General features: G+C 53.1%; 1 protein-coding gene across 1 annotated transcript; it reads right to left on the minus strand.

Moving 5' to 3' along the window:
- Positions 1-788: 788 nt before the first annotated feature.
- On the minus strand, positions 789-25,321 carry UFD1 (ubiquitin recognition factor in ER associated degradation 1). The gene is made up of 12 exons (XM_020996316.2): positions 25,220-25,321; positions 18,968-19,100; positions 18,562-18,594; positions 14,705-14,826; positions 12,022-12,152; positions 10,394-10,466; positions 8,590-8,658; positions 7,375-7,440; positions 7,101-7,148; positions 4,708-4,796; positions 3,917-3,998; positions 789-906 (listed from the first exon to the last, which is right to left on the minus strand). The coding sequence occupies exons 1-12, from the start codon at positions 25,220-25,222 to the stop codon at positions 832-834; spliced, it is 924 nt and encodes a 307-aa protein (XP_020851975.1). The 5' UTR covers positions 25,223-25,321; the 3' UTR covers positions 789-831.
- Positions 25,322-25,326: the final 5 nt, after the last annotated feature.

Below are 25,326 nucleotides of genomic sequence, written 5' to 3' on the forward strand. Positions count from 1 at the left end.
TTTTAAAAAAAGCAAAAAAAGCCAAGACCCAAGTCCAGAAAAACCAGTATTAAATCAACAGCAGAACTGGAGAGTCTAGAATAAGGCAGACCTCTTGTCCAACCAGCACGAATGAGACCTAGAACATTTAAGTGAGGCCAGTAATGAAGCCACATCAATAATGCCGATGAGAAAACTGGGAAATGTCCTCGGCAAACATCTGCTCCAATGTTTGGGTTCTTGAAACTCTACAAGCATGGAGACAGTTGCTACAGAACATGTTTATTAAGGGAACACAATGATTTCCACCATCAGCCTCAATAATGAAGAGTTTGCCAATTATCATCTTCTTTCTGGGGGGTTTGTGGCTTGGACAAGTTAAGAGAACAAACCCTTTCTAGGGGTGACCACTGCAGTCAACTCCACAGAGCTGAGCAATCGGCATTTCTGGGGGGGATAAAAAAGAAGCATGGAGAGAAGGTACTTGGGCACCCCCCACACTCAGGCCACGCTATCCCTCTCCGACCAGGTTAGTTGGAGAGATAGAGCCCATGCTCAGACCAAGCCAATGGAGACCCCCAGCTGCAGGGGTAAGGTGCAGAGGGCTCGCCTACTGCCTCAGTGACTTGGAGACAGTCCAGTCCTGCTGGTCCTTTCCCAAAAAGCACACTGCCACCGAGTCCTGAATTCTGGGCTGGGCAGAGGAGGTATTTCTTAAGAAACTCTAAAGGAAACGAACAGCAGGTCATGAAGTATCCTCTGGTGATCATCTTCTGTCCCTGACAAATCCAGTAACTAAAGCCAAAAGATTGAAATAGATTATTTTATTTTCTAATTAGCCAGGGCCCAAATTCACGGCTTCCTTCCCTTTTTGCGTAAAGACTGTCCTTCTCCTGAAAAGGCAATGAATCGGCCTCCAGCTTCCTCCTAGATGGGAAGAAAAAGGATCAATGTTGGGGTAAATCACCTTGGCTTCCTCCAACAGCCTAAGGGCCCCCCACAGACCAGCAGAGAAGCCTAACTCTGTCACCAGGTTTGTTACCATAGGGCTATACCTTCATTGGGCGCTGACCCAAAGAAAGGGGATACAAATGTAAAAACCGTCACAGGCCCGGCCCTGAAGCAGCTTACAACGTACAGGAAACGTGTACAGACACACAATATAAGGTACGGAGGGGGGGAGGGAGGAAGAGAGCCAAAGCATTTTGGGAGAATGTAAGGAATGACAGAGACTCTGAGCTGGGGATCAGGGGCCTTGAAGGGAGAGAAAGCTTATGAGATCTGGGAGTGGGCAGAGCAGCCAAGGCTGGCAAGTGGTGGGAAAGCCTGTATCCTGATTTGGCTGGACTGCAGCAAGCCTTTACGCCAGGCCGAAGGATCTGCAGAACATTCCTCCAAAAATCATTCGACCTAGAAAAGTGTCTGCTCCAGCAGGGCCCAAGAGAGATGACATACCGAGAAAGGGGCCATCACCCCCAACACCGCTCATCAGACACAAAGGATTCAAGAGTGTTCTGGTTTTGTTTCCAATTACAGCCATGGGATGCTTCCAGGATGAGAAGCATCAGCCTCCGCTCTAAGCATGCCAGCCAAACCTCACCTGCCTCTGTCCCAGGGCTACCAGACTGGCAGATCAGAGCCGGGGCCCGGCAGACACACTTCATCACCTTTTCAGCCAACACTCTGACAAAGGCCCTCAGGCCTGTCTTGTGGACAACACAGAGAGAATCAGGCTGGATGATTTGGCAGCTAGGTGATTTGGGAATGGAATGATGGCTGAACTGAGAGAGGCCTGAGAAGAGGGAAGCATTTCTCCAACTCCTTTATCAATGACGTGGATGACAGAGGCATACGTGCATCTTTACCACATGGGCAGGTGACCCAGAGTGAACAACTTGGATGAAGAAATCAGGGCCCAAAGATCCTGACAGGCTGCAATCTGGGCCTGAATCAAGACGGAATTTAATAGGGCTGAATGGAAAGCCTGACACGGGTTCAGAAAGTCACTTTCACAAGCACAAGGCTGATGAGGCGTGTCTACATAGCAGTCTGCTTGGACAAGATCTGCAGGTTTGCACGGACAATGCAAAAGTAAGCCAATTTTGGCCTGTGTCATGAGAGGAACAGCTTCCAGAAATAAGGAGGCAGTGGCTTTGCTGTACTGATCCAAGCAGACTATGCATGAAGAATTCTCCATTATGGCTGCCATATTTTAAAAAATGATATTTTTTTCTCCAATAAATGAAAATCTATTTTCTCTCTCCTACCTCCCCTTGAAACAAATGGAGTTAGACAAAACAAACTCATGCCACGCTCACATCCACAAAATATGTGCCTCCATCTACACCTGGGCACCCTGTTTTAGGAAGGACAGTGCTAAGTTCTGGACCACCCAGAGGAGGTGACAAGGCAGTGAGAGGACTAGCAGGTCATCTAAGAAGACCCAGAAGTGACGAGGACCACGCAGCTGCCTTCAAACATCTGACGGGCCATCGTGGAAGAGTGATCAGAGCGCTCTGCTGGGTGCCAGAGGACAGGTGAGCAGCGATGGAGGGCGGGAGGTGTTCCCTGAGAAGCAGACCCAACCTTCCTACCATTGAGTGCCTGACCCCAAGTGGGACAGGGCTGCACTGGAGCTACTGGGTTTCCCTTCATGAGGGGGCTTCCAACAAAGCCTGGGTGGGGGGGGGTCACTTGGGGATGTTGTAGAGAAGTCCTGCTCAGGCATGGACCAGCTGCAATAGATGGCCTCGGAGGGCCTTTCTGCACTTGGAATTCTGGGGCTGGGTGGCCGACAGGATCCCTTCCCACTGGGCCGCCCTGCCCCAGACCTGGTGTCTGGGAGACCCCCTGGTGGTCTCTGGGTCCCATGGCCCCATGGGCAGTAAAGAAGCAGCGTGCTTGACGCTTCACTCCCCAAAGCCGTTCCTAAATCTGAGGTGACGTCATCTGTCTGGTGACATGGACCAGAACCAGGCAGGTCAGCTGTCTTGTCACCAATCATGCCATTCATGTAAAACACCCCAAGGCAGACCGTTCTCATGTCGTACTTTGAGCTTGGGCTATTTCAAATGAAACTTCTTAGGCCGAGGAGGAAGGAAAAGGCACCTAAATGTAAGGGTGGAGAGGCCCAGACAGGCAGTGGTGATGCCCAATCCGCCTACTGGACTCTAGCATCTGGAGGGCAGGGATCTGTCTCAGCAAAACTTTCTCCTGCCCCCAGTAACAAATGTAACGTTCTAGACCCAGTAAGCCCCTCACACTTAAAAAAATATTGTAGGATGTAGACTTAAAAGGGATTATTCATTCTGATCATTTAACCCACAATCTTAGTTAATTCTGTCCCCACAGTGCTGAGTCCAACCCTTCCCTCCCCAGAGGTCTTGCCAGTCCTGCGGCACGTGGCACAGGTACCTCTGGGCACCATGAACAATTTCTTCATCAGGGAACATCTCCCAGCTCATGGAAATGTCTGGACTGTCCTTGTCTAGAGTCTAAACTCTGAATTTAGTCCTCTCCTTTCCTTTTTAGTTATTTATTTACAAAGTCCAACAGGGCTGGCCTGCAACAACCCTGTGGGTGATGGTAGAAGGCGATGTAGCCAGGCTTCAAGGCCTTGTGTTCTAGCCTCAAATGCGCCCTCAGCCCATGCCCTCATGCCCCAAGGGTGACCACACCATGTGAGCCCAGCTCAGGCAGGTTTTACAAAGAGCGCCAGTGACAGACAAGCGTCACCTGAGGACAGACCTTGCTAAGGAGAGAGGCTCATCTGCACTGGGGGTAGGCTCTGTGCCCGTCTCGGCTCAGACCTCAGAAAGGTAGGTCTAAGGAGTGCAAGGGAAGAAGCTGTTTGGTTTTTTCTTATCCCTGGTCTTTGATCAGACAACTGAGAAAAGCTTGGATTCAATATAAAAGTAATAAAATCATGAAAACTCACCTCTTCAACTTTTTTGACCATTGGACGTGAATTTCGAATGAAAGTGATCTTACCAAGTTTAAAGTCATAATTAGGAATTCCTCTGAAGAAAGAAGGAGGAAGAAACATTAATTGAAGAAAAACAACCCAACAATCCCCCCCTGGAGGCCCAAAGCCAGAGCAGCCCCCAACTGAGGCCAGGCTCTTCTGATCTACTGGCAGGTGGAAGAGTGAGGTCCTTGCTGTTTGGACGCGTGGGCTCATCAGAGCCTTGGCTGGAGAATGCAGAGGTAGGATAGACGACTTCTCTGACTCCAGATCATACTTGGAAGGGAATCACACCTAGATCGTCTGACCCTGTGAAATAAATTACCCTAGATCCACGGCAAGCCTGTTGGACGGCTGGGCTCACCATACACAGTATGTGGGAATCTGGAGTCAGGAGAGTTGTGCTTAAGTCCCAATTCTGACACCTACTAGCTGCACCTCCTTGACTCAGTCACGTCATCTTTCTGAACCTCAGTTTCCTCATCTGTACAATAGGGTTTCCATACTTCCCACTCCACAGGGCTGCTGTAATAGGATACCTGGGATAGGGCACACATGTTACAAAAAGAGCAACCCCCCATTCAAATTGTGAACCACTCGCTCAGAAGGTCGCAAAGTCAGGCCTGAAACCCAAGCGTGATTCCAAATCCAAGGCCGACCTTTCAAAAGGGCCAGAGGCCCAGAGAAGGCTCGAGCCTCCCGAGTGTGCTGCAGAAGGAGTGCCCCGAGGAGCCAGGGAGGCAGAACTATGCACAAACACTCACCTTTTAATGTCTCCAGGCTTAATTGGGGAAGGACTAGGTTCTATGCCTTTCTTCTTCCCGTCTAGTCTGTTTCCAGAGCCAGAGAAGGCCTAGGAAAGCAAAGGGCTATGAAATGCTCGTAGCCAACACATTCTATATTATGAGTACTTATTAAGCATAGACCTTGGGCCAAGCCCTGGGCTCAGTGTTGGGGACATGGAAAGGCCCTGTAACGCCGGAGGTAGTAGGGAGGAAGGTAAGCCTTCCAGGGCTGGGGGACAGCAGGTGCAGAGGCTGGAGTGGGAAGAAAAGCCTGGAGGCCTGCCTAGCCAGTCTAGAGGGGGAGAAAGGGAGTCACCAAGGCTGGAACAGTAGACTGGTGCCAGACAGGGTAGAGCTTTAAATACTAGGCGTTTGTATCTGGTCCTAACAGGGAGAGGGAGCCACAGAAGTTTACAGAGCAGTGCAGAAACACAGACAGCCCCTGCATCAGGAATACCACCAGCAGCTATGTGAAGGTTGATGCGGGAAGGCCTCTGGGAGCCTAGAGGCTAGATGGGGGCTGGCCCTAGGCTGGTGGCTACGTGAGCAGAGAAAAGGGGATGGATGGGAGAGATGTGAAAAAGGCAGAACTAATGAGGCTCAGCAGCCGCCTGGTCATAGGAGGCTGACGGAGGCCAGAGCCTGGCGGTGCCTCCACAGACTGGCTCAGGAGGGGCCAGACTGTGAGGGCAGCAGCCGGCATCTTGTCTGGTGGTGCAGGTATAACACGGGAGGGCTGTGGTCACGGAGATGCCTGTGGGCGTCCAGCCTGGAATGCCCAGGAGGTGGTGGGAGACCCTGAGGACGGCGCCACATCCTGTACGTTTCCTTGTGAGCCTGAAGGCACACCTTTCACGTCAGAAGTCAGAGGAGGTCTGGCTGTCCCCAAGGGGCAGTGAGGCAGCACAGTGAAAGAGAGCTGGCCTCTGCCCCTGGAAAAGTCCCTTCTGCACGCCCAGCCTCACTACCTCATCTATACAGTGAGCACAATGAGACGCCCGCCTCTCAGGGTTGTGAGGATAATTTAATATTTGTAAGTTCTTAAGCCTTAAAGCATTCTTTATATGCTAATAAGCCACAACCATCTTGTTGCTTAGCTTTTTTCAGTTGTGTCCTACTCTTCATGGCCCCGTGTGGAGTTTTCTCAGTAGAAATAATGGACTGGTTTGCTACTTCCTTTTCTAGCTCATTTTACATATAAGGAAACCGAGGCAAACAGGGTGAAGTGACTTGCTCAGGGTCACACAGCTGGTAAGTGTGTCTGAGCCCAAATCTGAACTTGGGTCTCCCTGACTCCAGGCCTGCACTCTGCACTGTGGCGCCACCTAGTGCCCAAACGACAATAACAGCCCTCTTGAACTCAAATGTGTAAGTTTTTGCTGATGGGAAACAGGCGGGGGGGGGGGGGGGATTGGGGGTGCTAAAAGCAGCTGTGGGGAGGGCAAAGCTCCAGGGGCAGACTGAGGCCAAGACCCCAGACCCCATGTCTCCTTGGGGGCAGGGTGGGGGTGGGGCTGGTGCACTAGTGGGCATCTCTCTGCCCCCCTGCCTTACAGACAAAGCCAGAGAGGCTGGCGGAGACCCAAGGGCCCCTGGCCCTGCACCAAGGAAAGAAGAGGGAGCAGACGCAGCTGGGAGCGTGTCTCCTGCCCCACAGGCCTGGGGAGGGGCCCTCACCTGTCCCCCCCAGCATGGAGCCTTCCCGCTACTGCTGGCATTTTTATTTCCCAAACCATGACCCTGCTTCGATCTTCTCCCTGGGTGCTCACGGGGCAGAGCAGCCTGTTCATTCAGGACCCTGCCCGCACAGCCCTGAAGGTTGCCCAGTGGGCCTCTCACCTGCCTCACTTTCTCGGCTTCTGCTAAGGCCCTCTCAGGTCCCCTCCCTCTGGCTCTGGCACAGGCAGCTCCCCAGCCGTGTCTCCCCCATTCTGTGCCTGGCCAGCCAACCCAGCTCCCCCACTTCGGCCTATGCCATGCCACATAAAGGAGCTAGGGGTTTTTCCACCCAAGTTTCCTGGTAATGTTTCTGCCCTCAAAATGCTAGACAAATGACTTCACTTCCCATGCCCACGAGGAGCTGGGAGCTGTGTGGGCACCAGGCTGACACTCTGAGGAGCCTGGGGCTCCGAGGCCAAGGGGAAAGGCAAAGCTGCCAGAGCTGGGCCCATGCAACCCAGAAGGTCCCCACCACGCTGGCCATGCAAGGACAGGCCAGGACAGTCGCTGATCTACAAGGGACCTGGGAGGGACTCAGAGGAGCTCGTCAGGGGCAGGTCTGTGACTCGGCCGGAGGTCTGACTCTCGCCCGCCACACGCCCCGGCGCCTGCTCGTTCCACTGCTTTAAAGACAAGTAGGAAACGGGACTTACCCGAAACCCGAGATCTCCAACATAGCCGCTGTGGTCGGCTTCCACGTCCTGCGAGAGCAAAGGAAAGCCAACGGTGGTTCATTCTCTTACACCTACAGCCACCCCCGCCCCCACGGTCCTCCCTCGGAAACCCTCCGAGCCTGGTCACAACAAGGTCCGCTGGCTTAGGAAGAGTCACCAGGAACTGTCACACACTAGGGATGACGCCCAGGAGCCAAGAGTAGCCTCGCAAGAAGGCACTACTGAGGCCCGGCCTGGCCCGGCCCCAACTCACCGTTGTCTCCTCGTGCTGAGCCTGTCGCTCCGGCTCTTTGTAGCCCAGGGGGGCATCGAAGTCAACCTGAAGATCCAAAGAGGAGAAAGTCCTGAGGGGCAGGTCCCAAGGCCTCAGTGTGCTCCTAGTAGAATAGGTCTTCGTAGCTCCCTGCCTCTCCTGACAGCGCCTAGTGCCCCACGTCACAGACAACCTTGGGGACCTTGTGTGGATGGGAGGGCTTCCAGGGCCGACCCCAAGACAGATGGAAGGCAGAGGCTCTTTGCTGGCTAACTTCATACCTGGCTTTTAAAGCTGCTGCCTCCTGGACTGTCAAGATTTCCCAGACACTTACCCTCCCCTCTTGGTCACTAACTCACAACAATGTCTGATTTGTACATGTGTGAGCTTTACACGCTGCCCACTGGCCTCCAACCCAACACTTGACAGGAGGCTCCGTGAAGGCGCAGGTGGACTGAGGGGAGGGAGCCAGAGCTAACGAGGCCTGGAAGGGCAGGGAGCAGCACGGGTCCACACGCACCCCTCTGGGAGGGAGGGACCCAGGCTCTCACACCCTCCCATTAACTGCTTGGGGGAAGAGGATGTGTGCGTGTTGAGTTGGGGGGGAGCCCTTACTCCAGGCCAGAAGATTCTGATGACTTTCTCTCATTAAACTTGTCTAGAAAGGGGTCAGTGAGCAATCTGAACCGCCAAGGGGACCCCAGACTGGAACATCTCTGGAAGGAGAGCCTCGCTCGGAGCCAGAACTGAACTTGAAAGACAACAAACCCAAGCCCATTCCACGGGGCTGATTACAACAACTGGTCTCAGACCCGACGTTCTGCAGGCCTTCCCTCCTGAGGCGTGACCACTGAGCAAGAGGTGGGCTCTGGCCCCAAGCATCCCAGCAGCCTTCTCTCCTCCAGGATGCCACCACGAAAGAAAGGGGCATCTGGGCGAAGGAACATTTTGACCCACACACTTGCTGGGTGACACCCCAGGATATAACAGCAGCCTCACTGGTCCAGGATTTGGGGTCACACTGGGCTTCCACACCCTTCCCCATGACTCTGGCTTTCTGAGTTAGTGCCCAAGACAAGACCCAGAAATGGCGCGTAGGGTTCTTTTTATGGACCCTCCTCTTGGTTCCTGATACGAATTCCTCTTCCCTCCCACACCCCCAAGAGGCCTCCTACCAGACCACAGGGTAGCTCTCCTCTGGGACACAGCACTTACGTTCATGTCACATTCTATGATAGACACGGCTTTATCTGGTTTTGTCTCCATCACACGAAGCTCATAGATCTGCGTAAGAGCAGAAACGTCACTGGTCAGAAGGCCGAAGGGAAGGGCTGAGGATTGAGAGCTGGCACAGAACCCAGAGACTGCCAAATCTGACCTTTCCATTTTATAAATGAGGAAACTGAGGCCCACAGAGGGCCCAAGGTCACACAGGAAATAAGATCTGAGGCTGGGCCTGCAGCCCTCACCCTCCAACTCCAGGACACAATCACAAATGAGCAACGCCAGTCCAGGAGGCCCAGGGGGCACACCCACCTCTACCAAATAGCTTTCCCAACCATACTGGTAAGCTCACCCTCCCCACCAAGTTCTGATCAGTACACCCACAGGTGCTGCCCACCTTTTGGGGGGCATTCCTTAGTTTAAAGGGTGCTATGGGTGCCAGTCATGCTGCTGTACCGTAGGGGGAAACTCCCTGAAGGAGAACTGTGCCCAGAAGGTGCTCAGGCTTTCCTTTGGCATGCAGCTATGATGCTCCACTGGGTCCAGGTGCCAACGATACCCAGGCCCCAAGGCCAACTGGGAACTCCAGGCCCTGGAACGGTAGGCATTTGGGGCACCTCTGGGCACAAGCTCGCTCTCTCTGACACTGGTGCCAACTTTACTTTCTGCTTCCCCCAGCTACCCCAATCTCTGGGGGCTGGGAGGGGCCCAAGAGGTCATGGGATTATAGGAGCTCAGAAAGAGCCTTAGGGAATGCCCAGACCAGGGTGTCTGAACCCAGAATCCATGAACTTGGGGTTTGTTTCTAAGATTTATTTTTATTCACTTTTGTTACATTTTAAGTTCCAAACTGTCTATTTCCTTCCCTCTCCACCCGGCACTAGAGGCCACTAAACACACACACACACACACACACACACACACACACACGCAAAACCATACTATTCATACTTCTCTTTATCAATTCTTTCTCTGGAGTGCATGGCATCTTCCTCCATGAGTCTTCTGTGGTTGATTTGAATGTCCCCATTACATAGAACAGCTCAGTGATTCACAGTTAATCTTGGAACAACACTGTGCTACTGTGTACAATGTCCTTCTGGCTCTGCTCATTTCACTTTTCATTATTTCACGCAAGTCCATGTTTTTTTCTAAATCAACAGCTCATCACTTCTTCCGGCACAGTGCTATTCTATCACAATCACAAACAACTTGCTCAGCCATTCCCCGGCATTCAATCGGCACCCCATCAGTTTCCACTTTGCCATCACAAAGAGAGCTGATAAGAATATTTTTGTGCATATGGGCCCTTTTCCCCTTTCTCTGATCTCTTTGGAGTATGCATAGTTTAATAACCTTCAGGCTGCAGAAGAGATGAATGTAGCTTTCTAAGAATGAATCTGAGGCAGCTAGGTGGCATAATGGATAGAGCACTGATCCTGAAATCAGGAGGACCTGAGTTCAAATCCAGCCTCAGACACGTTAACACTTACTAGCTGTGTGACCCTGGGCAAGTCACTTAACCCCAACAGCCTTACAAAAAAAAAATGGACCTGAGCACACCCGAGAAAATGACCACTCCCAGAGGCACTCAGCAGGTATGGCTCACAGCAGGCCACGGTGCTAGAAGACCACCCAATGATGAACAGAAGGGCACTGCCCATCCTATAGTCTGTATGTGAGGCTGAGCTTGAAGCAAACAGCAGACTCAGCGTCACAAACTCTGAACTGCTCCTGGGAGAACCTCCTGCCTTGCTCCGTGCCCAGTGGATGCCTCCCCCACAACAAGACTCACCTTTTCATTGTAGTTGATCGCAATCACATCCCCAGTAGTCAGACAGGCAAAGTTTCTCAAAGCGTTTTCCAATCTGTAGACACACAGTGTCAAGGCAGCATGACAAGAAGTAGAAAGTCCTGAAAGGGACTGGAGATCCCAAGGCCCTGCTTCCCGTGCAGAAAAGGGACAAGAACAGCTGGACTCTGAGATCACAGGAGAATCAACGTGGACCTTTCTTACCTTCTCACTCTAGGCATCAAAGCAATAAACTCAACACGAGTTACTCGGCAAAATTAAACTGAAGCAGATGGTGACGATTAAACAAACTCGAGTCTCTGTCCTGAAGGAGCGAGGCCTCTGAGCAGGCCCAGGAGAAGTCCAGGCACTGCATGCCCCAGCCAGCGCATCTCTGCATGGGGAGAGCAGAGAGGAGACAGGCCTTGGGACAGAGGGCGAGGAGGGGGGCCATTCCAGGCATGGGAGAGGGCACAGGGAAAGGAGGGAGTCATCCTGTGTGGCTGAAGGGAGCTGGGCCCAAGCCTCAACTCCTTAGCTCACACAGTGATGCTGTCTGTCTTCCAGCTTCATAGAGCCACAGTCAGGTGATGGACCCCTCTCACAGCCCCCTTAAGTCATCAGTTGTAGAGGGTCTATCAACCCGCAGTCAGGTCCAGGCCCTTCGTGCATGGCCCCCTATGCCCCAAGGACTAATAATGAGCATCTCCATCAGAGGTAACGGGCTGCATGCGCTCACTTCTTACTGTCGCCCTCTCACACGCTTCAGGCATCACCACACTGAACAGTCTGATCACATGGGCAAACTATCCCCACGCGGGCCAGCACTGCAGCAGCGGATTTCAGTATTACCAGAAATGGATTAGTGCTGGGGTTCGAATCCAAGCCTCCGATACCTGGAGCACTTCAGATTCTCTGAGGCACTGAGGGGCAGCCCCTCCCTTGGCTCCAGGTCCGCAGGCCACTCAGTTTTCCCCTGGGCAGTCAAGATGAGCAGTGATTCAACGGAGAGAATGCCAAATCCTCGGAGAGCGTAAGCTCTGAGAGGGCAGGGGAAGCTTCTCACCCCTCTCTCTGGCCCAGCAGCCCTGATGTCAGGACCCTGCACACAAGTGCTTAAGAAAGGCTGGTTAGCTGGGCCCCTCAAGTCTTCCAGCCTTTGCCTGGAGGGGGCAGAGCTGAGCTGACCACCCCAACCTCACCGTCACTGTGTACGTGGAGCGTACTGAAGGAGGCAGGTGGGTGACGGCCCTGGGGAAGTCCACCTGCCTAAGCCTCAGCGTGCTCTCGGACCTCACAAAATGTGTCAGTGCCTCCTCTAAAAGAGGGGCCTTGTTCCCCGGAGGGATTCAGCTTTTGTCCACAGAGATCACAAGCAGACCCAACAGTAAACTACGGCACAGCCAGGTCGGCTGCATTCAGGATGGCTGGCTGCAAACACTGTTCCCAGTGACTGGCCCTTTCCTGCCTTCAGACAGGGGCTCCTGAAGGTCACCACTTTCATCCTGCTGCTCACTGGGAAGGCCGGAGGGAGGGAAGGCGAAGGGAAAACAAGTCAGTGATACAAAGGAGCGGCAAAACCAAACACACAGAGCATAGAGCCCCCCACCCGCCAGGCCCCCAAAGGATACACGGCCTTTGGGTTGGTGATGTCCAGAAAATCTGGGCTCTGGGGCTGGAATTTGGAATAAGTTGCCACTTGCAGGTTGACACTCTCCACTTGCACCAGGCCCCCTTCTTCCAAAAGCAGATTCTGCATCATCTACAAAGAGAAGCAGAGGCAGTAATGGGCCCCGGGCCCTGCAGCCCCTGCTGCACCAGGACCACCTCTCCCAACTCGTGCTGATCCACATTCCCACCCACATTTCCAGGACCGTTCTAGCTGACAGGCCACAAGCACAGAGAGCTGACCTTAAAGTGTCCAAGGCCTGGGGGAAAGCCCTGCCTCTGACCTCGCCAGCTGAGTGACCCGGGACAAGGTGCGTCCCTCCCTGTCTGAGCCTGAGAGGCGCTGACTCTCATTGGGAGAGGTCAGTCCCTAGCCCTACACAGTTGAAGGCAGGCAAGAAAGCACTGGAGAAAGGGCCCTGGAGTCAAAAGGCTGGGGGTGGGCTCTGCTCCTTGCCCCCCATGTGAGGCTGGATGAGTCTTCCACGAGAGCCTCTGTGCATTCTTGGGCTGGATTGCGGCTGGGTGAGCCCAAAGGTTGCATCCAGCTGGCTGTCAAGCTTAGCATTTTAGGATGGAGCTAGGGCAGACACAGTACCCATCTTACAGATGAGAAAACTGAGGCTTTGTTAGTGAGGTTAAGTTGACTTACGTCACCCTAGGATGATGAGAAAGAACTGACGGAGTCTGAACGCAGACAGAAGCAGGCTTTTAAAAATTTTTTTTAAATCCTGTGTTTTCTTTTGCAACATGGCTAATATGGAAATGTTTTGCCTAACTGCACATGTAAACAAAGAGAGAGGAGAGTCAGGGAGACAACATGGAACTCAAAATTAAAAAAAGAAAATGTAAAAAATTTTTGCTTACATGTAATTTGAGAAAAAATAAAATAAAAATTACGTGTAAAAAAAAACACCCTTGGTAAATGGTGGAGACAGAAGCCACTCAGCTCTCCTGGCCCCAGGTTTGGTGTTGTTTTTCACTGAACAACTGGGATCTCTGGTCCCACTCCACACTAGAAGGACCCAGAAGGCGCTGGGATCTGCAGCCCTGACAGAAGAACGTCACAGGCTGAGCACTTGGCCCAAAGGTCACGTGCAGATTCTGCTTCCCCTCACATCCTGCCCAGAGCCCCACACCTCCAGTCTGCCACCTGTGCCACAGCAAGGGGCCTCAGAGAAAGAGCAGACAGGAGGCGGCCTTGGCACCATCCCCCCCCCGGCCAGGCTGCTGAGGACACGGCAGCCAGGGACAGCTGTGGTCACCTCGGCCACGGGGCCGAGTCGGACAGGGCAGTGGTCCGATCTGGACGGAATGGGCTCGGATGGGGAGGGCTGAAGAAGCAGGAGGGAAGGCCGGCTTCCTTCTGGCTGCCACGGCAATCATGGGAGGGCAATGCCTCAGCTCGAGCCTCCCCAGGACCAAACAGCCTATATACTGGAAACAAAGAGACGACGCAATGTCCACGGACTTACCCGACCTGACTGGACTGACTGCTTCCTGATTCCCACTCAAGGGAGGGGCCCTCATCAATAGGAACTGGACCCAAAACACTCTCAGTGGAAGACGAGATGGGGGCTGGGGGCAGGGGGGGGCTGGCGCGGCATTTCTGACTAGAGATAAGCAACCAGAAGCCACCAGGCATTTCAAAGCAGGGCTGAATGCTTTGTGAATAAAACACGTTTTGGGGCATTCCACCCAAGGAGGCTGGCTGGGAGGGGGGCCCAGCTCAGGGTCAGCAGCCCTGGTTTCACAGCTCCTTTCCGGTGCAGAGGCCCTGTTCTCTCATTGAAGAGAAATAAAACCCCCAGAGGATGAGCGTTATTTCACTTTTGTCTTCATATTCCCAGTCCTTAGAATCATCCAGACGCTAAAGAAACATTTAATAAGCTGCTACTATATGCCAGGCAGTGTGCTAAGTGCTGGGGATACAAAGTAAGGCAGGAGACAATCCCTGGCCTCCAGGAGCTGCCGTTCTCTGGGGGACATGACACGGACACAAGTGTAGAACGTAGAACCTGAGGGAGGAAGTGGCACCCAGGCCAGATGCTCCAATGCCCACCCTCAAGGCCCTGGATCCCTGGCTGTCTGCCTTTGGCTGCTCTCCAGATGGGGCCTGGCCAGGCCCACGGAGCCTCTTCATGCATCCTGCCACGGTCCCATGACTGATGATTCATGCTGAGCTGTGGCTCACAACTGCCCTGCCCTCCTCGGCCTCCCATGGATTTTTTAGGCCAGTGACTTCCCAGGGATTCCCCTCCTCTTAGTGAAGCAGATTCCACCTCGAGAGATCTCTTTGTATTTAAACAGAAATCCATCTGGCCCAGGAATTCTTTTCACTGGTAACTCCTCCAACGCGAGTCCCATTTCTGAGTTTTACCTAGATCTTTAAGAATTCTGGCTGCCCTCTTAGCTCTGCACCATCTGCAAAAGGGAAAGCATTTCACCCTCGGCTTTATCCAAGTCTCCATTTAAGTTGGGAAACAGCAGCAGACCACAGCTGACCAACAGGCCCACAGGGCCACCAGGCCACGGCACAAACCCCGGGATCACTGTTCTGGACAGCATCTGCTGGCTCTATGGACCCAGGGCACTGTGGGTCACTTTGGGCAGAGCAGGGAATGACGTTACCCTGGACTCACTCACCCAGTGGGGAAGATAACAAATGCCCTCGTCTGCCACAAATTCCAGCACGCCGCAGTGGGTCGTCCTGTCCGAGTTCTTATTGGTCAGTTTGAACAACATGGGATAGGTGATATTAAGTCGGCCTAGAAGAGAAGAAGGCTGTGTAAGACAGATCCTGGTGGGGCCAGGGGGGCAGGTGTCTGTTAAGGAGAAGAGCCAAGCTCATCACGATACTCTCCCACAGGAAACGTCCTCGGTCAGTTCCCTCACTTTACCTTACTCCTGCTCATTTTAATTTCTATTTCCAGGGAGACAGAAGAGAAACAGGCCCCTCCCAAGACAGGTTGCTTCACCCTCGCTTCTGGCCACCACACCTCTGGGGCCAGTGATGAGGCTGAGCCTGTTGCGTGAGGCCTGGCTCACCAAAGTGTGGAACAGCCCACTGCTGAAGGAGCCCTGCTCCTCCAAGGATCTCTTTTTTTTCTCTTTGGCTAGGCAATCAGGGTTCAGTGACTTGCTCAGGGTCACACAGCTAGTAAGTGTCAAGTGTCTGAGGCTGGATTTGAACTCAGGTCCTCCTGACTCCAAGGATCTCCAAGCCCTGCTTCCTGGGGGATCGTGTACAAAGACAGTTGGCAGCCCCTGCTCTCTGGCCATCTCTTTCACAGCTTTGCCCACCTTAGCTTTCCTCACCAGTCGCCCTCATTATTCTGGAACCAGGGTCCCCTGCTCTACTCATCACAGTGGTGTTCTTGGACCGTTCCTGGTTGGGGGAGTGCCAATCTGCTGTCCTATGGTCCCACTCCCCATCCCACACCAAGGGTGCCCCCTCCCCAGCCACCACTCCTCTGCGTCTAGAGACAGACTCTGCTGTGGGCAGGGACTGTATTTACTTTTGTAAACTGCTTGTTTACTCGCTCACTCATTCATTCCTGCTCGAGGCCAGGATTCAGTCTGAGTCAGTTCTGTAATTCTGGTCTGGGGAGTCCATCAGTGACATCCCTGGTTCACTGAGGGCAGCATGTGCCAGGAGGATTTCTTTACCAGCTTCTCTAATTTAAGCCAAATCTTTCAACCAGTTTCTTTTGCAATTACGTGTATGTAATTACGTATGTATTACATGTACATGCCTCCTAAAGTGAAGGTTAGTATAGCCACCGCCACATAGGATTCCCAGGTGTCAAAAAGAAACACCAAAAAATCACTGCGTGGGGCAGGGAGAAGACAGAGCTCTGGCTGCCGCTAAGGTGGCACGCTGTCTCCTGCCTCGGCTTCAGCTGGCACCCCACCCCCGAACGAGGGGCCTCCCCTCCCCCAGGCCTTCGTTCAGCTCCAGCACTCTGACCCCTTCGGTAACTGGGGGAGATGCCATGCTCTCTTCTCTGAATTCACGAAGCACGGACGCCACAACCTGGTGCTGGCTGGTTCTGTTTCAGGACTGTCTGTCCTGTTTTTGCAACAAGACTGAGGTCAAGGAATGGCTACGAAAGCCCAAGCTTTCCCTGATGGGAAAGGGTGAGGTCGAAGGGCCAAGACCCAGCCTCCACGTCTTCACAGGGCAAGGAGAGAAGAGGGCGCTCCTGGAAGGCTCCACAGGAGGCTGAAGCTTTCTTTAGGAAAAGCTGAATTAACACAGCCAGAGCCTGACCCTGCCTGAATCCTGCCCCGGTCGGGGAAGGCCTCTCCCAGGCTGAATCTCGGCTCCATAGCTAGACTGCTGCTTCTGTCTCCAGCCTGATTCAGGCCGTATGCAGAAACCCTGATGCTGACCCAGCCTGGTGTTCTGGTGTAGACCTGCTTGGATTCCAAATCCTAGATCAAGATGTACAAGCTAGAAAGGATCTTAGGGAACAGCTAGTCCAATCACCTGATTTTCGAGAAGGCAAAGGCCCAGAGAGGTTAAATATTTCCTGGTCCATGGGTGCACAGGTAGAAAACAGCAGAGGCCGGTTTTGAACACAGGCTCTCTCAACTCCAAAACCCCTGCACGTGCTACAAGTCACATCCCAGCCCCTGTGGGCAAGGCAGGATGGGGTGATCCTGCGGCATGCTTCAGTTACACAGACCGAGCTGGCTCCTGGGACGAGACTGGGCACTGGCACCTGGCATGTGCTCAAAGACTTCCTCATCTTGAGGCAGCAGTGGCACGTCAGGACACAGACTCTGCCACTCTTGGGCTACGATGACACTCCAGGCCAATCTCTTGGCCCTCTGAACCTTGGACTTCTCATCAGCAGAATGGGAATAACACCCACCCTATGTACAGCCCAAGCTGTCATGCCCAGTGATGGACAATGTATGCTGGAAAGCCTCCTGGAGATGCCGGCTACCATCATCATGATTACTGCTGCCTACCTTCCTTACTTTCAGCCACCATACAGAAAGAGGGAGTATGACTCATGTATTCAGTAAGCTAACCCCTCTGCCCATGAGAGTGGCTCCACATGGGCTACAAAGAGAAGACCTGGATGCTTCCATATGACCTAGCTGTGGAGATGATGCACCCTGAGAAAGGGCTCCCCAACAACATGGCTGAGGACCATGCGCTGAAGGAGCAGCCCCGTGGCAGCTACCTGGGAGGTGAGGAGACCCCAGCTTCACTTCCAGCACTGCCCCTGAGGGGTCTTGGGAATGGTCCTTCTTTCCTTTGAACCTCAGTTTCCTTGAGGAAGGTGCTAGACTAGATGAGCCTGAAGGCCCTTCTACCCATCTGCTTTCAAGAGGCCTAGAGGCTAAAATGAACAGACATGCAGGCTGCTCCCGAAGGGGAGAACCCGCCTTCCTTCCCAGGTTCTGGCTCTAGAAGTCTTCTGGCAGCTCCAAGTTCTAACCTCTTCTTGGGCACTCTGGCAGCTGGATCCCCCAGCTGGTGGGAACACCTAAGCTGGGACCACTTACAGACAGCTGCCTCGTCTGCCTGACCATCCTGACAAGAGGCAGTGTGGCTCAGTGGAGAGAGTGTGAGCTGCAGAGTCACACAAGCTAGCTCTGAACCCTTGTGAGGGATGCATATTTCTCTCTTACATTTAATAAGTCATTATTTTCTTCTTCCTCATCCAGAAGCCAACCAGTGTGGGAAATCCCTCTTAAAGATTTCCCCAGACCAAGATCTAATCAGACAGTACAAGAAATTCAAGTTTGGGCTGATGGGTGTACTCCTGCTCACTGGGTTTACTCAGACAGGTCTGTAACGTGCTGGTTCTCCCTTTCTTTTAAGACAGGTGACCTGGAAATGGCTAAGATTTGAGTGACCCAAGGCCCTCACTATAATACAGCCCACCTCCCACTGTCTTATCCAGTCAGAGTTGACTGCCACCCTCAGGAACACCTACTCTGTGAAGGGTGTATGAACCCACCGCCGTGACCGTCTTTGGTCTAAGAGAGATGGCCAAATGACCACCCTTTTATTAATAATGTGCTGGCCTTATTAATAAAACAATTAAATTACCCAGACACTATGTCTCTCAGAATTTTTTAACTGCCACACCATGTGAAATCCCCTGTAATCTGTGTGATTAGTCATGTAACACCATCTCCCCAAGCTTCAGTTTCACTGTAGACAGAATGGGCATTATCCCCGTTCTACTATCCCAAAGCTGCTAGTAAATACTCAAATACTATACAAAGGGAGCTGCAGGAATGGTTAGGATCACAGATTTGTCCCAGAAGGGCCAGGGAGGCCATCTCGTCTGAGCCTCTCATGTTACAGGCCGGGGGAAGGGAGCGGGGTTGTGACCTGCCCCGATGACAATAAAGGCCAGAGCTGGGATGTGAAGCCAAGGCCTCTGAGCCCAAACCCAGGACTTCCAGCGCATCAGCACACTGCAGGGCAGATGACGTTTATTACCAAATTATCAGATAATTTAGAAAATACTTACTAAGTTGATCCAGGGCCGAGGGTGGCATAATTACTGCAGAGAGAACATGAGAAAGATTTTTTTAAAAGGACAACATAAAAACAAAGGGCCTTTCTATTTGTTACACTAAACTTTATTTTAAAAAAACCATTTATAATGGCAGACAACTTCTGTCTCAAGGGTTGTTCCCATACATAGTTAGCTCTGGGGAGGCGCTTAAGTCTATTGGCCATAACGAGAGGGTCAAGCCTCTGGTCTGGTCAGAAATTTCTGACTGCATTTTTCATAAACTGGGGCAACAAACGCTTTTCATTATAACTCATGGTCCAGGTACCCAGACGCACAAGAGGTATTCTTGGAGGTTACTAAAAATGTGGATTTCATGGGCCAGAAAAAGTTATTAGTCAAAAGAAAAACGAGCACATACTCTTCCCTCCTTTCTCCACATCTGACCTGTCATTAGGTCCTGCAAGCATGGACACGGAGAAGCACCGGTACTGGGTGGAGAAGCGGTTCTGGAAAACGCGGGGGATGGGATGATCAAACATATTGAAAGAGAACTGGAAGCAAAAAGAAAGACACACGTGTGAGACACACTTAACAGACATTCCAAGTCAACGCTCCACTTAATCAGGGTTGGCAGAACTCACAACAGGAGTTAAAAATCAAAAAGGGGCAAACAATTGCGAAAACCAGATTAACCCGATTCCTCAGTGTTTGAGCTAAATGTGCTTTCTGGATGATTGAGGGTGATTCCAGAACTCCTTTTGTGTTCTACCCCATGTTGCTGACCGGCACTTGTCCTGACCTGCTAGAGCAGCCAGTCCACGGCAGGCCCTGGGCTTATGAGGCCCCACCTGGCCCCCAAGCCCCCTGTGCACTCAGGGCCCCACCTGGCCCCCAACCCCCTTGTGCACTCAGGGCCCCACCTGGCCTCCATGGCTCACACAGGGGCCCTGCCTGGCCTCCCAGCCCCCTGTGCACTCAGGGGCCCACATACGGCTTCCATGGTCCCTGTGTCTGCATGGGCCCTGCCTGGCCTCCACTGCTCATGTGCACACCGGGACATCTGGGATGAGGTTTGTTTTTGGGGGCATTGCTAGTAACCTGTACTCTTCAAAGTCAAGTGCAGAAGGCCTCAGGGGAAGGGAGAGACCCTGGAGAGAGAGTCACAAGTCTCATCTCCAAGCCAAGCCTTTGCAGCTTTCTAGCTCAGGCAGCATGTGAAATCATTCACCTGTCTGAGCTTCAGGACTCCCCCCGGCCCCAAAAGGAGGGCGCACTCGGCCTGACTTCCCAGAGTCAGTGTGACGCCCAATGAGATCACTGCACTCATGGGAAGTGCTTGCTGACAAGCTGCTGACAGCAGGGAGGAGTGCATGGACAGCCCCTCAAGGCTAGCTAGAGCTGTTCCCATTGGTAGCTGACTTTTCATGGAGCTCCTCAAGTGACTGTCCAGAGGGAGATGAATCAAGGCTGTACTATGCTAAATAGTCCCTGTCCTCACCTGATCTTCCTACCCCAATGAACACCTACAGGGGGCAGTCCACCACCTATGCCTACTTTTCTCCTCATGGTGCTTAGCCCAGCGCTAGGCACACAATAAGAGCCTGCTAAATGTCTGACTGACTGAACTGGGACTTGAAGGATTGCCCAAATTAAAAGCAAGAGCTACAGAAAGAGGGCCACTTTTCTTTGGAATAGATGGTGTAAAACTGGCAAGTCGCCATACTGATTACAGAAAGCCAGTTGGGAACCAGCATTCATCTAGTTTTCTAAACCAGGGTCCACACAAAGATTGGTAGGAAGGGGGTGTCTGTGAACTTGGATGGGGGGAAAAAACCCTGTGTCTTTATTTTTCTTAATGGCTAGCTCAAATGACTTCCATTATTCTGAGAAGGGGTCCAGAGGCCTCACTAGGTAGCCAGAAGGGTCCGTGACACACGCAAAAAAAATGTTTGAGAAGCCCTGAGCTAATGCAAGGCCCTCATTTTACTGAGGAGGAAATGGAACCCCAGAAACTCAGGGTCCTGTCAGGTCACCCAGCCAGTAAGCAGTGGGGCTGACCCTCTATGAGAAGTCTCCATTAGCAGAAGAGACAATTTCCAAGATCTCTCCACTGGAACTAAACAGCTCAGCCCCACTCTGGGTCTTGGCAACTTCTTCGCCAGCTGACCTTTTCCTAAGGAGGCACACAGGCAAGAGAGTCAGGGAAAACATTACTTATCCTGTGATGTATAAAAAGTTCGAGAGACATAGTTTCTGGGTAATTAATTATGCTACTATATAATTAATAAAAGGGGTCGGTGACACTCAACACGTATACATCCTTGGAAGAGAAGGTGTTCCTGTGGGGGCAATCAACTCCAATTGGTTAACAAGTAATGAGAGAGAACGAATATTATAATAAGGGCTGGGGGATTCTGATCAAATCATTTACTTCCAAATCACTCCCAGCCTTGGACAATCTAGATGAAGGCTCCACTCCAATCCACTCCACTCCGCCCCCCCCCCCCCCCCCCCCCCCGCAACCTGCCTTAGATTAAATTCTGTGTAAGGTTTTCTAGCTGGCTGGGGCAACAACCCCACCTAGATAGGATAGTCTAGGAGCAGTCAATTTTGGGGAAAGGTCAGAGATCTCCCCAACAATTTGTTATTTAATAACCATTTCTCTCAATCTCAGGGTGAGCACTGCACACTGTGGCCAGGGACATGGCCCCAGAGTGACCTCCCACCAGCATTTCACCTTGGTCATTACTGGGCAATGATAACACATCCCATTCATAGCGTTGGAAGGTTTACAAAGCGCTTTTCTCACAACCACCTGAAGTAAGGGGTCTGTCTATTACCACCCCCATCTTACAGAGGGAGAAACTGAGGCTCAAGAAGTTAGGTGGCTTGTGAAGGGGCACAAAGTACGTCCTGGAACCCAATGACCCCGGGCCTTCACCGCGCCCAAGACTAATTCTCGTTCTACCATTCACCACCAGAGAAGCCTCTGGGAGGTGGCTGGTCTCACAGTGGAGATTGGGCTGCCCAATTCAAGCCCTGCCTTGGGCCATGGGACCCGGGGCAAGTCACCAGTGGAAGAGGCACTGCTTGGCACAGGTGGGGGGCACTTCCCCTGTTCCAAAGAGGCCGGGGCAGACTCCATCCCTCTCCTGTCTGTCTCTGAGCACTGGCCCCTTCAAGAACGAGGGCCTTCATATCCCCTTTTGGGGGGGGGGCTAGGAAATGGGGTGAAGTGACTGGCCTAGGGTCACAGCTAGTAAGTGTTATGTGTCTGAGGCTGGATTTGAACTCAGGTCCTCCTGAATCCAGGGCCAGTGCTCTATCCACTGTGCTACCTAGCTGCCCCAAGGGCCTTCACATCAAAGCAGCAGTCATGCCCCATTCCCGGGCTGGCCAGTCCCTCCACCTCGTCAGTCTCCACTCCCGGGCCTCAGTTCTATCCCCTCTGGCAGCATGGTCCCACTCTGAACTCCTGGCTCTTCCCCTTACATTTTCTGCCTGGGTGACCCCCAGCAAGTTCCTTCCCTTGGTGTCCCTGACTGATGCGGAGGTTTCCAGGGCCCCTCCCCGGTTGGAATCCTTGAGCCTTTGGCCTCCCGTTCGAGCTCTTCACTCCACCAGCAGCAGAGGTCAGCCGGCCCAGCATCTTTGGTTTCTTCCCCATCCAGTACACTACAGCTGGGCACCTGCCCGCTCTCTACTGAACACGTCAGGCTCCAGTGCTTTCCTACGCTTGGGATGCCGTCTCTTCCCAGTGCTAAATTCGGCCCTAACCTTTATGGGCAGCTAGGTGGCACAGCGGATAGAACATCGGGCTTGCAGTCAGGAAGACCCAAGTTCAAATCTAGCCTCAGACATTTACTTTACTAGCCGTGTGACCCTGGGCAAGTCACTTCACCCTGTTTGCCTCCGTTTCCTCATCTACAAAATGAGCTGGAGAAGAAAATGGCAAACCACTCCAGTATCTTTGCCAAGAAAACCCCAAATGGGACCACAAGGAGTCAGACACAACTAAACAATGACCAATACTTTAAAACCCCAGCCAATGGTCACCTCTTCAAAGAAGCAGTGAAAAAAAATTTACCTCTATTGTATTATTATCTATAGCTGTTGGCATGTGATCCCCCTTAGAGCATAAGCTCCTTGAGGGTAGGGACTGTCTTTTGCCTCTTTTTGTATCCCCAGAGCCTAGCACACAGGAGGTGCTTAATAAATGCTTACTGACCGCCACACGCAGATAACTCTAATTCCGGATGGGTCTTAACGCCTCACTTCACAAAGGCCAAGCTTGTCTTTCCCACAGCTCCCACGGCACAGGGCCCTGGACACAACCAAGCTTAATGGCCACTGTGCAGACCTAAACAAATACAGTCAGGCAGGAGGACTGCTCCTTACGGCTACGAGGAGAAAGGAGTCTGAGGCAAAAAGTGGTCTTGATATAGTGAGACCTCCCAGAACAGTCTGAGAAGGCCTGCAGAGCTAAGACACGCTGGGACGGGGACCACGTCGTGGGCGGCAGAGCCCACGCAGAGGGAAGAAGAGGAGCAGCTTCCGTTAAGATGTGTCAACTGCTACTACTTCTTAGCAACAGTGCACGGAGGGATCAAAAGAGCCTTGTGAAGAGGGGCTGCTCCATGCTTGTATTTCCACCCCGGTCCCTGGCACACAGGAGGCCTAATAAATGCCTGTCACGACTAGCCCTATTCTACAGAGAGAGAAACCGAGGCTTAGGGAAGCCCAGAGCAGTGGAAGCTCTGCCCACCATGGTCACACAGCTGGGAAAGTGCCAGAAACAAGCCATGAGCCCAGGTTGTGGTGCCGCCACACCCTGTTCACAGCCCCACCACAATGTGTCAAATAAACCTCCAGGTTGTGGGCAGGTGAGGCTGGCAAGTGTCAGAGCCAGGATGAGCCACCACGGCCAGCTCCCTCTAGCAGATGGGGTCCTGAACACCAGGAGGGGGGGGCAGTATGGGGTAACGGAAAGAGCCTGGCTACAAGCTGGGCCTCACACCTCCCTGGCCTGAAGCTGCGTGACCTCTGGGAATCCCCCGCCTTCTCGGTAAAGTGATTCTGAGAAGGCCCAACGGGGTCTGCTGGCTATGAGATTCGGTGACTATAAATCGGGAAGAAATAAATGACTGAACCAAAAGAATGCCTTGAAGGAGGAGACAAAAGGAGCTGGATTTAATTTTCCTACAACCTTGTCAGCTCCCTGGCTCTCTCTGGGTGAGACTGGACAAACCTGGCTGGCCTATGGTCACCTCTGTCAATCACTCAATCAATACTCTTACTACTCTGATCCTCTGCATTCAAGTCAACTGGGTGCTGGGCACCCAAAGACCGAGAGACCCGACTTTCCAGAAGCTAACTCCCAAGAGCAGGACAACATCTATGGCAGGTCTAGAGCCAAAAAGGCATCCCCTCCTCCCCCCAGCTAGGCGTAGGGGCCATAGTTGCCACTCGTTAAGGTGCCATCTCAGCCTCGGGAGGCATTAATCACCCGGTCAATCAACAAGCTTTTATTAAGCACCTCCTACTGTGCCAGGCGCTGTGGATGCAAAAAGAGGCAAAAGAGAGTCCCTGCCCTCAAAGGAACTCCCTGATTAACACCATTTTGCAGAGAAGGGTCCTCAAACCAGGGTCTGAAGCAGAATTCGAACTCAGCTCTTTTCCAGACCCTGAATCCAGTGCTGGGGGTGGAGGAGGTGGCACAGTGGGAATGTTACAACATTTGGAGCCAAAGGCTGACGGTTCAAATTGTGCTTCAAGTGCTTACTAGCTGTGTGCCCCTGGGCAAAGTCACAGCATCCCTCACCTTGTCGGCCCCCTTCCTTATCTGTAAAATGGGGATGAAGACAGCCCTGGCCTGGGGTGGGTGAGGTAAGACGGCTGCACGTGTGTATATATGGGGATGCACACGTGCAGACTACGTACACGGTACGTCCGTGTGTTCATGTGTCCAGCGTGATCGCCCAGAAGGTGGGCAAACTTGCAGCCCCTCCGGGCTTCGGGTCATGCTGTTAACAGCTCACACTGATGTGGCGCCTGCTGTATGCCCTGGGCTAAGCTGACAAATACGACCTCATCTGACTCACAACCCTGGGAGGGAGGAGCCACTCCGACCCCCATTTTACAGAAGAGGAAACTGAGGCCAACGCGTCATCGTTCCCACTGACGTGACACCCCCGAAGTAAAGGGAGGAAGGGAAGATCCCGTTTGATCCTCCCAACAGCCCTGAGCGCGAGTGCTGCTCTCGTCCCCATCTGACAGAGGAGTAAACTGAGGCAGGCCGTGTCCAGGGTCACGCGGCTAGGACCGTCCGCGCTCCACACTTCTGGACCCCAGGCCCTCCCTCGCTCCCTCCACGACACCCCGCGGAGGCTTGGGGGGGGCCCAAAGGCGCTTTAAAAGGGCGCCCACCATCTGATCTGAGGGGCCGGGGAAACTGAGGCGGGGGAGGGGAAGCAAAGGGGCGGCCGCCTCTCCTTCCCCAAGGGCTGCGGGCCTTGGGGGCGGGGCGCGCGGCCGCCTCCCGACGTCTGGAAGGTCGAGCCCTGCGCCGGTCACACCGGCCCGGGGGCCCCAGTGACTCAGGCCGCGGGCGAGCCTCCCGGGCTCGGGAGCCGGGGAGCCGGGGAGCAGGGCCTGGCGGCGGCGCGCTTACCATCGCTGGAGACGGTGCGGGAGCCTGCGGCTCCTGAAGAGAAAAGCCCAGCCGGAAGAGCGAGCGACCTGCCCGAAGAGCCTCGGCCCGAGCCGCGTCTGCGCAGC

The sequence above is a fragment of the Phascolarctos cinereus genome, unplaced genomic scaffold (genome assembly GCF_003287225.1).
Source record: "Phascolarctos cinereus isolate Bilbo 61053 unplaced genomic scaffold, phaCin_HiC Scaffold_4;HRSCAF=312, whole genome shotgun sequence".
NCBI lineage: Eukaryota > Metazoa > Chordata > Mammalia > Diprotodontia > Phascolarctidae > Phascolarctos > Phascolarctos cinereus.

Excerpts from the sequence above, each read along its gene's own strand:
- UFD1 (XM_020996316.2), bottom strand. Across the intron at positions 18,595-18,967 it reads TGTGGAGAAAGGAGGGAAGA|TAATTATGCCACCCTCGGCC; the intron begins GTATGTGCTCGT and ends TTCTCTCTGCAG. Across the intron at positions 8,659-10,393 it reads CGATCAACTACAATGAAAAG|ATCTATGAGCTTCGTGTGAT; the intron begins GTGAGTCTTGTT and ends GCTCTTACGCAG.